The sequence below is a fragment of the Octopus sinensis genome, linkage group LG2, assembly GCF_006345805.1.
Source record: "Octopus sinensis linkage group LG2, ASM634580v1, whole genome shotgun sequence".
Taxonomy (NCBI): domain Eukaryota; kingdom Metazoa; phylum Mollusca; class Cephalopoda; order Octopoda; family Octopodidae; genus Octopus; species Octopus sinensis.
In genome coordinates, this window is record NC_042998.1 from 38,412,568 (window position 1) to 38,423,405 (window position 10,838).

A 10,838-nucleotide genomic window follows, 5' to 3' on the forward strand; every position below is an offset into this window, starting at 1 on the left:
TAAAGCAATGTAACTGACTTTCCTCTCTCAAAAAATTGCTGGCCTTGTGCTAAAATTTGAGACATCATTATTCGCCAAAGTCGACTTTGCCTTTCATCCTTCTGTGGTCGATTAAAAAGTACCAGTTATGCACTGGGGGTCAATGTAATTGACTTAATCTCCTCCTCCAAATTTTAGGTCCTGTGCTTCCAGTAGAAAGAATTTTTTTTTCTTATCCATTTCATTATTATATGAAAACCCCCTCACTGTCTGTGTCTGTATTGTCCCCCTCATCCTTTGCCCTTGTGGAAAATAAATGAAATTATTAAATTCCGCTGAGGTTGACCTTGCCTTTCATCATTTCGGAGTCAATAAATTAAGTACCAGTTATGCACTGGGGTCGATGTTATTAACTCATCCCTTCCCTAAAAATTTCAGGCCCTGTGCCTATAGTAGAAAGGATTATCATTATTATTATTATTATTATAAAACCTTCACTCATTGGACACTAAACTCTGCTTGCGAAGACCTGTTGGGGCAAGTGAAATCGAAATTGAACCAAATTCAATGACTGGCACCCGTGCCAGTTGAGCGCTAACAGCTCCATCCAAGTGGGATCACTGCCAGAGCAGCTGTCTGGCTTCCAAGCAGGTGGCACGTAAAAAGCACCATTTGAGCATGATCGTTACCAGCGTTGTCTTACTGGCACTTGTGCCGGTAGCACATAAACAAAACATTCGAGCGAGGTTGCCAATGCCGCTGGACTGACTCCTGTGCAGGTGGCACGTGAAAAACACCATTTGAGCATAGCCATTGCCAATACTGCCAGACTGGCCCTCATGCTGGTGGCACATAAAAGCACCCACTACACTCTCGGAGTGGTTGGCATTAGGAAGGGCATCCAGCTGTAGAAACTCTGCCAGATCAAGATTGGAGCCTGGTACAGCCATCTGGTTTGCCAGTCCTCAGTCAAATCGTCCAACCCATGCTAGCATGGAAAGCGGACATTAAATGATGATGATAAAATAATGATAATGTGGACAACAAAGCCAAAGAAATGTTTTTGCTTGCTTGATATCTTTATCATTATTGTTAGAATATTGTGAAATACTTAACAGGTCATCCTTGACACCTTTCTAGATTCCACGCCCAAGCTTTCAATACTCACCTTAATGAAAACCAATTAAAATATATCAAAGAAATTTGTAAAATCTTAGCTTTGTCTTGGTTTTATTAATTGAATTCCCACTTCTGTAAATGCTATTCATCTTAACTTTTAATATTCCTCTGTTCTCCAAAGTTCAGCTATAAAATCATTCTCTATCAGTCTTTTTCGTCTCTTTTATGTGTCTGCTGATATGTAATTCTTATCTTCAAATTCTTCCTAAGTTTCGAGCATTAGTTCTGTAATCCACTGAATATCCAGCTTCAGAAAAGGAATCCTCGACAACTACAATAGGATTTTAAATATTCTGATCATCTGGTAATCATTTGTTTGCAATAAAGGAATTGTAATCAACAGCTGTAGTTATTGTTGTTGTTTGTTATATTGGCAGAATGCCACAAATTCCATGGGAGGGACAAAGTGAATTGAATCAACTTCCAATAAACAACAGATTGTTGAATTTGCTTTAGTATACAATATACTTGAAAATTATTTCAAAGCAAAGCTTGTATGGATGTGTGTGCATGTGTCTTTATGCAAATTCACTAATGCTGTTACCATTTATTGTCTTATACAGTTATTGTGTTATTATCAAAACTTCATACCAGTTAAGGAATATTTTTTGTCTGCAGACCAATCACTATGAATGGAGAACATGTGACATGTAATTCCATATAACAGAGTGACTGTGAGATTGAAGAAGTAATGAAATTCAACCCCTCCAGGTACCATAACCACATGTTCAATATGATGGTTGAAACCCCAAATTCTTTTTAAGACAAGTCCAAGCAAAAGTTGTTACATGGCTCTTGTCGTATTTCTATTTTTTTACTTGTTTCAGCCATTAGACTACGCCCATGCTGGAGCAGTGCTTTGAAGAAACTTTAATTGAATGAATCAACCCGTCCTTTTTTTTTTAAAGCCTGGTATTTATTCTATCAGTCTCTTTTGCCAAACCACTAAGTTACAGGGATATATACACACCAACAACACTTGACAAGTGAGGGACAAACACAAATATATATATATATATATATTCAGTTTCAGTTCTGCCAAATTCACTCGCAAGGTTTTGGTTGGCCTGATACTGTATGTGCCACAGGATAGAACTGAACTGAGAACCATGGGGTTCGGAAGCAAACTCCTTACCATACAGTCATGCCTGTGCCTATGTATTAGAAAGCACTCAGCCCACTGTGGAGTGGTTGGTGTTAGGAAGGGCATCTAGCCATAAAATCCATGCAAAAAACACACTCAGAAGCATGGCCAGCTCCTGTCAAACTGTCTAATCCATACCAGCATGGAAGTAGGATGTTAAACAATAATGATGATGATATCATCATCATGATATATGATGATCTTCAGGCCGACCAAAGCCTTGAGTGGATTGGGTAGAGGGAAACTGAAAGAAGCCCGTCGTGTATATATGTGTGTGTGTATGTATGTATGTGTGTGTGTATGTATGTATGTGTGTGTGTGTGTGTGTGTGAGTGTCTGCATTTGTCCCCACTCCCCATAATTTAGCAATTTGGCAAAAGAGACCAATAGAATAAGTACTAGGCTTACAAAGAATAAGTCCTGGGGTTGAATTGTTTAACTAAAGGCGGTGCTCTAGTACCATCTTTGACTGAAACAAATGAAAGAGTAAAAGAAAGAATAAAAGAATATATATATATATATACATATATGTGTGTGTGTGTGTGTCATCATCATCATCATTTAACATCCATTGTCCATGCTGACATGGGTTGGACGGCTTGACCAGTGCTGATAAGCTGGATGGCTGCACCAGACTCCAATCAGATTTGACATGGTTTTCTACAGCTGGATGTCCTTCCTGATGCCAATCACTCTGAGAGTGTAATGGCCGCTTTTATGTGCCACTGGTATGGGTACCATTTGTGTGATACTGTGATTTTACTTGGCTTGATGGGTCTTCTTCTCAAGCATATAATGCCAAAGGTCTTGGTCATTGCCTCCGCAAGGCCCAACATGCAAAAAGAACTCAGCCACTTTGCCTCCATGAGGCCCAGTGCTCAAAAGGGACTTGGCCACTTTGCCTCTGTGAGGTCCAATGCTCCAACAGTGCTCTTTACGAGCCACCTGCATGGATGCCAGTTACATGACACTATCCTTCAGCCAGGACGATTTCACCTGGCTTGATGGCTCTTCTTCTCAAGCTCATGTTGCCAAAGGTCTCGGTCACTAGTCTTTGCCACTGTGAGGCTCTAAATTTGAAGATCATCCTCCACCACTTTGTCCCATGTCTTCCTGGGTTTACCTTTTTCACAGGTTCTGTCCACAGTTACAGATTGGCACTCTTTTACGCAGCTGTCCTCATCCATATACATCACATGGCCATACCAGTGCAGTCATCTCTCTTGCACACATCTGATGCCTCTTATGCCTAACATTTCTCTCAAGATGTTGAACATTACTGACATTGCATCTATATATATTACATACATTTGCATGCATATCATGATCTATATATATATATATATATATATATATATATATATATACATATATATATATATCATCATCATCGTTTAACATCTGCCTTCCATGCTAGCATGGGTTGGCTGATTTGACTGAGGTCTGACGAACCAGATGGCTGCACCAGACTCCAATCTGATCTGGCAGAGTTTCTACAGCTGGTTGCCCTTCCTAATGCCAAACACTCTGAGAGTGTAGTGGGTGCTTTTACGTGCCAGTGACACGAGGGCCAGTCAGGCAGTACTGGCAACGACCACGCTCAAATGGTGCTTTTTATGTGCCACCTGCACAGGAGCCAGTCCAGCTGCACTGGCAACGACTTATGCATGTGTCTGTATGTATGTGGGCATATTCATGTATGTGACACTCATTTGTGACTTTTTGTTCTAGTGTCACAAGATAATTATGAGTGTCACTGTTATACAAATGTGTCATTTCCAGCCTTCCACAAAAACATGTCTGGCCATGAGGAAGATATTACCTTGCTTCAAAACAAATGAGGGTTGGCAACAGGAAGGGCATCCAACTGTAAAAAAATCTCTTCAATGAATTTCATCTAACTCTTGCAAGCATGAAAAAGTTAAAGTGATGATGATGATGTGTGTGTGTGTGTGTGTCTGCACATGCATGCACACATGCATATGGTGCATTTTTATGTATATATATTTTGTTTTTTTCTTTTCTTTCTTGAAGGAGCTGGACTGAATGTTAGCAATCACAATCCAACAATGTGCATAAATGATCTCATCAAACTAGAAAACAAAATGAGGATCTTAAATGGAATGGATGTTCTTCCTGAATTATCCAAGGAGAAAATTATAAGCAGGACAATTACTACATTTGAACAGATTATGGCCAAATTTAACAGTAAAGGACCAGGAGATTTTGAAAACTTACTTTACAAATACTGGATACACAAGTAAGATGCTAAACTCTGTTTATATTCTGTAATCTAATAAATACAATCCATCATGTACAGAAACTCATTATTTAACACCTCTTTTCCAAACTGACATGGGATGGACAGTTTCGACTGGAAGTGGCAAGCTGGAGAATGACATTGGGTTCCAATTCTCTGTTTTTGTATGGTTTCTGTGACTGGAAGGCTTTCTTAATGCCAACCACTTTACAGAGTGTACTCGGTGCTTTTTACTTGACACTAGCTCAGGTGCTTTTCGATGTGACACCATCGTAGGTGCTTTTTGATGTGACACCAGCACAGGTGCTTTTTGATGTGATACCATCGCAGATGCTTTTTGATGTGACACCATTGTAGGTGCTTTTTCATGTGGTACCAGCACAAGTGCTTTTTGATGTGACACCATCATAGGCGGTTTTTATGTGACACCATCATAGGTGCTTTTTATGTGACACCATCATAGGTGCTTTTTGATGTGACACCAGCTCAAGTGCTTTTGATGTGACACCATCGTTGGTGGTTTTTATGCAACACCATCGTAGGTGCTTTTTGATGTGACACCAGCACAAGTGCTTTTTGATGTGACACCATCATAAGTGGTTTTTATGTGACACCGGCACAGGTGCTTTTTATGAGGCAGCTTGTAATAAAATACAGCTCAAATGCTTCAGGGCCAATATTATTATCTTGTGGTCATTATAATATACAAGCTGCAGTATAATATTTTGTTTTGCATGGCAACGGTGTTTGAAGGTCTGCATGTTTGTTCATTAATGTACTTCGTTATAGACATACAATTGGTAATGCCATTGACGAAAGCAAAATAACATGAATGTCAGATTTAATGAAACATATAAATCAGAAACTGTGTGTGCTTGAAAGTATTATGATATTTCTCAATATTTCTTGGGAATAAGTACTGTAGTACTCAAGAATTTTGGTAGTTTGGCAGCACTCCAAGCATTTCAACTATTCAAATTGCATTGATATAGCCAACATTACTTCCATTCAATATTCAAAAGCCATGTTCTTTTGCAGTGTAACTCTTTGTGTTTGTCTGCCTTCCTCTCTCTCTCCCTCTGTGTGTGTGTAGAATGCTTGTTGCTCTGAGGGTGTATTCAATATATACTATGTGACTAGAATCCTTTGAGATTGGCACCAGTTCAAAGAGTTTTTCATAGTATCCGTAGTTAATGGTTTCATGCAAAGGTTAAATTGCATTTAATTTGTTTTCTTATCAAGCAGTGTGAACAAAATGACAGCTATTCAATTTATAATAAATTGTTCGTGCTCAATGGCCATGATTTTCAGCAAAAACCTCCAGCTTCATCTGTCCTCATAGAATCTATCCCAATTAGTGGAAACCATTCACTAAAGAAAGCACGACTGTGTATTATAATACAAAAGACAGTGAATTATATTTCAGTTGTACCTGGTATCTGGAGTCCCCCGCACTGTCAGAATAGGAACCTATAAGTGAAAAGATCAAGAATATAGTCTGGAGAAGTTTGTTCTGCTGACTGTTACAAGCAAGTTGTATCCTAAAATAATCCCAGTTATCTTCAAATGTTTAACTGCACATGTCAGTTATTATTTAGAATTAACAAAATAATCAACAGCTTGTGTGTGAGAGAGAGAGATAGAGAGCATAGGCATGGCCATGGAGTTAAGATGGTCAGTTTGCAACCACATGGCTTCAGGTCCAGTCTCACTGTCCAGTACCTTGGATAAATGCCTTCTACTATATCTCCAGGCTAATCAACACATTGTGTGCGAATTTGGTATGTTTATGTGTGTGTGTGTGTATATATATATATCATCACCATCGTTTAACATCTGTTTTCCATGCTAGCATGGGTTGGACGGTTCGACCAGGGTCTGGAAAGCCAGGAGGCTGCACCAGGCTCCAGTCCGATCTGGCGGTGTTTCTACAGCTGGATGCCCTTCCTAATGCCAACCACTCCGTGAGTGTAGTGGGTGCTTTTTACATGCCACCGGCACAGGTGCCAGGGGAGGCTGGCAGCAGCCACAATCCGTTGGTGCTTTTTACACACACATATATATATATATATACACACACACATACATATATACACTGGCTTGTACTTGTTTCAGTCATTAGGCTGCAGCCATGCTGGGGCACAATCCAGTATTTATTTTGCCTTTTTCTAAAGCCTGATAATATTCTATCAGTCTCTCTTTCCAAACCGCTAAGTTACAGGGATGTATACACACCAACAAAACTCGACAAGCAGTGGTGGGGAACAATCACAAACAAGCACACATATGTATATATAATGGGCTTCTTTCAGTTTCCATCTACCAAAGAACTAACAGTAGGAGACACTTACCTAAGGTGCCATGCATATATATATAGGCATACGTGTGGCTGTGTGGTAAGAAGCTTGCTTCCTGACCACATGGTTCTGGGTTCAGTTCCACTGCATGGCACCTTAGGCAAGTGTCTCCTACTGTTAGTGGCTTTGGTAGATGGAAACTATATATATATAAATTGTTATTAATCCAAACATGTCGAAATATACCAGAAATGAAGTTTAAAATACAGGGAGAATAGATTAGAATTTTAAAATATTCATCATCACCATCTTCGTTTAACATCCACTTTCCATGCTAGCATGGGTTGGACGATAAATATATACATACATAAATATATATATATATATATATATATATATCATATACATACACACACACATATATATACACACATAGAGAGACAGAGAGTGAGACACACACATACAGGTGGATATGACTTGGTAGGATGTACTGTGCTTTCTCTCATTGTTTTATAGTATGAAGCAAACAGGCAGACTCTCACCACCACACCTCTCACTACCTTCAGTTACTAATGTGTTTTTGCTTGTCAAAACTCAACTCATTTTGTAATGTTACCATTCTTTTCGTTTTCTAGAAATATAAATAAATTCTCTTTGGAAACTGAAAACGGAAAGAATATCGATGTCAAAGTGTGTGGCCTGGACTCTCAGGGTCATCTTTCGGTTATTGAGGAAAAGGAACAGAAGCAAATCAGCCTGAATTCCCTGCAATATAGTATGGATGTAAAACAGCACTTAATTTTCAAGAAACGGACATGACTTTTTTCAATGAATTCGCAGAAACGCTTAAGAAACTTGTAATTACAGAATAATATTTTCAATAAATTTATATTTGTTTGTAAGTAATTTCTTGTTTTATTTTCTGCAAACAACATAATTTCTTTCAACAGCATACACACAACCGTGTGTGTGTGTCTTACCATTATCAATATTTAACGTCTGCTTTCCATGCTGGCATTCCCTCCCTAAATCTCCTCCATTCCTCATCATCCCTGTCCACACTGTTTCAACCAACCATCCAACTTCTGTACCTTCAGCCACTTCTCTCTCTCCCCCCTCTACTATACTCCATTCTAAACACTTATCTGCACTCATGCTGGCATGGCATGGCTGGGATGGTTTGACATAGAGCTGACCAGTTGGGAGCTGTCCAGACTCCAACTGTCTTGTGGCAGGGTTTCTACAGCTGAATGCCCTTCCTAATGCCAACCACTTAAAGGGTGTTGGGTGCATTCTATGTGCCACCTACAAGGGAGCATTTACGCAGCACCAGCACAAGTGATTTTTATGTCGACAGGCCTTGATGCCTCTTATCAAGTACAGCAAATCGCCACATCTCCTGGTCCCTTGTCCTTTCCTCAGTGTGGTCGAGCGTCTGAAAATCATTTCTCACCACTTTGTTCCATGTCTTCCTGGGTCTACTCCTTCCACAGGTACCCTCCACAATTACAGCTCAGCAATTTTTATGAAGCTGTCCTCATAGATCAGTAGCCACTACACACATTTTTTTTTCTCTCCTTGTTTCTTTCTGTGTCTCTTTCTGTAGAAGAGCGTAGGCTCAAAACATAAAAGACTTTTTCAATTCCTGAGCGTTATACTAATACATCTGTTTGTTTTCTACACCACCTGTCTTCGTCTTTTGTTTTTTTCAAGAACTCTCCCCCTATATACATATATATATATACATACATACATATCTAAAAACATACACACACACACGCACACATACTACAATTAGAATCAGTAGGGTACTTAAATACCATTTGCTATAATCGGAACCATTGTTCCAAAACCACCAGTAGCTCACTATTAAGACACACACGGGCAATTCAATGAACATAGGAGAAACAGGTTTACCTTGTGTGGAGTACACAAGGAATGTATATTTCAATATCAATTGATTTCACCCTGTGTCTGACATGGATAAGTCTGTCTGACAGGGAATCTGAGAGCTGCAAGAGTGTATCATGATGACCCAATGTCATCTGGAACATGATTTCTATGGTCAGATGTCCTCCTTAATACCAACCCCCTTATAAAGGTCACTGAGTGCAATTTTGTGTCACTGGCACCTATGAGGTTGCCATGTCGCGTGTATCGCAGAAAAGAACAGAGAAAAGGAAATGGGAAAAGCTCCCACTACTAAGAGGAGAAGATGGAGATGAGAGGCTGTATTTCAGCTGTTGGAAGGCTCTAGAATGATAGGACAAGTGCAAGTGTCTTGCTATAGAAGAGATTCATGGCTGGAGGAGATGAGAGGGGGTGGGGTGATAGAGCAAATTCTCAATGAACATGAAGGTGAGCAATAAGAGAGGATCTGAACGGTGGAGCATGGGAAGGGTGTGTGTGAAAGAGGTGAGGAGTGGGGAGGTAGAGGTTAATGTTGTGAGTGATGAACAAAGGATGCAGATGGTGGGAAATACCAGTCGGGGGGAGGTAGGGGTAGTTCAAGAAGGAGAATGGAACAGAAGGTATGTACAAAGTGTAAGAGCAGTGGAGAGGGAAATATAGGGATAGAAAAAGGGTTATAACAGGTGGACCATGATGATAGATATGGGAGAGCATTGCGAATGAGTGCAGATAAGTGTTTAGAATGGAGTATAGTAGAGGGGAGGAGGAGAGAGAGAGAGAGAAGTGGCTGAAGGGACAGAAGGTGGGGAATGATTGGTTGAAATAGTGTGGACAGGGATGATGCAAAATGGAGGAGATTTAGGGAGGGAATGGGATGTAAATATGTGCCAATTCTGGTCTCTGGTGAGCACAGTAGACAAATAGTACCTATTTCTTTACTACCAACAAGGGGCTAAACACAGAGAGGACAAACGGATTAAGTCAATTATATCGACCCCAGTCCATAACTGGTACTTATTTAATCAACCCCAAAAGATGAAAGGCAGAGTCGACCATGGCAGAATTTGAACTCAGAACGAGCAGTCAAATAGTACCATAGATGGCTGGAGGGCAACACCACACATGTATGTATGAGCATAATCAAGTGGTTTTAAGAGACCATTTTTGCTGTAATGGAAGAGTCTTCTTGAGTACAGCAAAATGCCAATCATCTTATGGTCGTTCATCTTCAAATCAGCCTTCACTACTTTGTCCCATGTTTTCCCTCTTCTATAAGTTCCATCCTCTTTAAGCATTCAGCAACTGCCCTCATCCATCACTAGACCAATCCAGTCTTCTCTCTTGAACATTATATCTGAGTCCTCTTATACCTAGCTTTTTTCTCAATGCATTTTCAATTTGTCAAACATGCTCATCTAATGAAGCATACTAGCCTCATTCCTTGCTAGTCTTCGCTTTTCCTCAGTATTCAGGTTCCATATCTCAATACCATGTACCGTAACTGTACACATACAAGCACCATACAATCTGCCTTTCATTCAGAGACCATTTGTTGTCAACAGGGATAACATAGCTCTTTGAACTTTCTCTATCCTATTCTTATTCTAGCAACTTCACTTTCAGAACATCCTCCTCCACAGCTTATTAGTTCACCTAATTAGCAGAAACTATCTGCTATCCCTAGGCAGCCTCTTGGGCATTTAAAAGAATAATTTTCCTGTGTGACCTTGGTCTTTATGGCTCTGGTGCCATTGACCTTCCTGTGAACCCCCTGCACCCCCATTGATCTTTTCACCAGCACGATTTTTACTAAGTAAAAAAAAAAATCTGGGACAGATTTCCTTAACCCTAAAACCCTAACCCTGAAAAGATCAATGGGGGTGGGTGAAATTTCCAAGGCTTCCACCTCACCCCACTCCGTTTTTCAAACCCCAAAAAGGGTTTTGTAGCATATTTGGATGTCACAGGGATACATTCAACGAAAAATTCCAATGAATCCGGGACCTGGGTGGGGGGGTCCCCTTTGCCCCCACTTTTTCCAAACCAAAATAAGGGATTTGCAGCATAT

The 10,838-nt window shown here is 40.0% G+C and overlaps 1 protein-coding gene across 3 annotated transcripts in view; it reads left to right on the forward strand.

Annotated features, from left to right (window-relative positions):
• The window catches only part of LOC115232587 (biotin--protein ligase), a 72,769-nt gene extending 65,008 nt beyond the window's left edge, over positions 1 to 7,761 (forward strand). For all 3 annotated transcript variants that reach the window (XM_036512206.1, XM_029802551.2, XM_036512202.1), the window contains exons 8-9: positions 4,337 to 4,562; positions 7,495 to 7,761. In XM_036512206.1, coding sequence (XP_036368099.1) covers positions 4,337 to 4,562; positions 7,495 to 7,678 — 410 coding nt within the window. In that variant the 3' untranslated portion in view covers positions 7,679 to 7,761. The remainder of the gene's footprint in view (positions 1 to 4,336; positions 4,563 to 7,494) is intronic.
• The last annotated feature ends 3,077 nt before the right edge of the window (positions 7,762 to 10,838 follow it).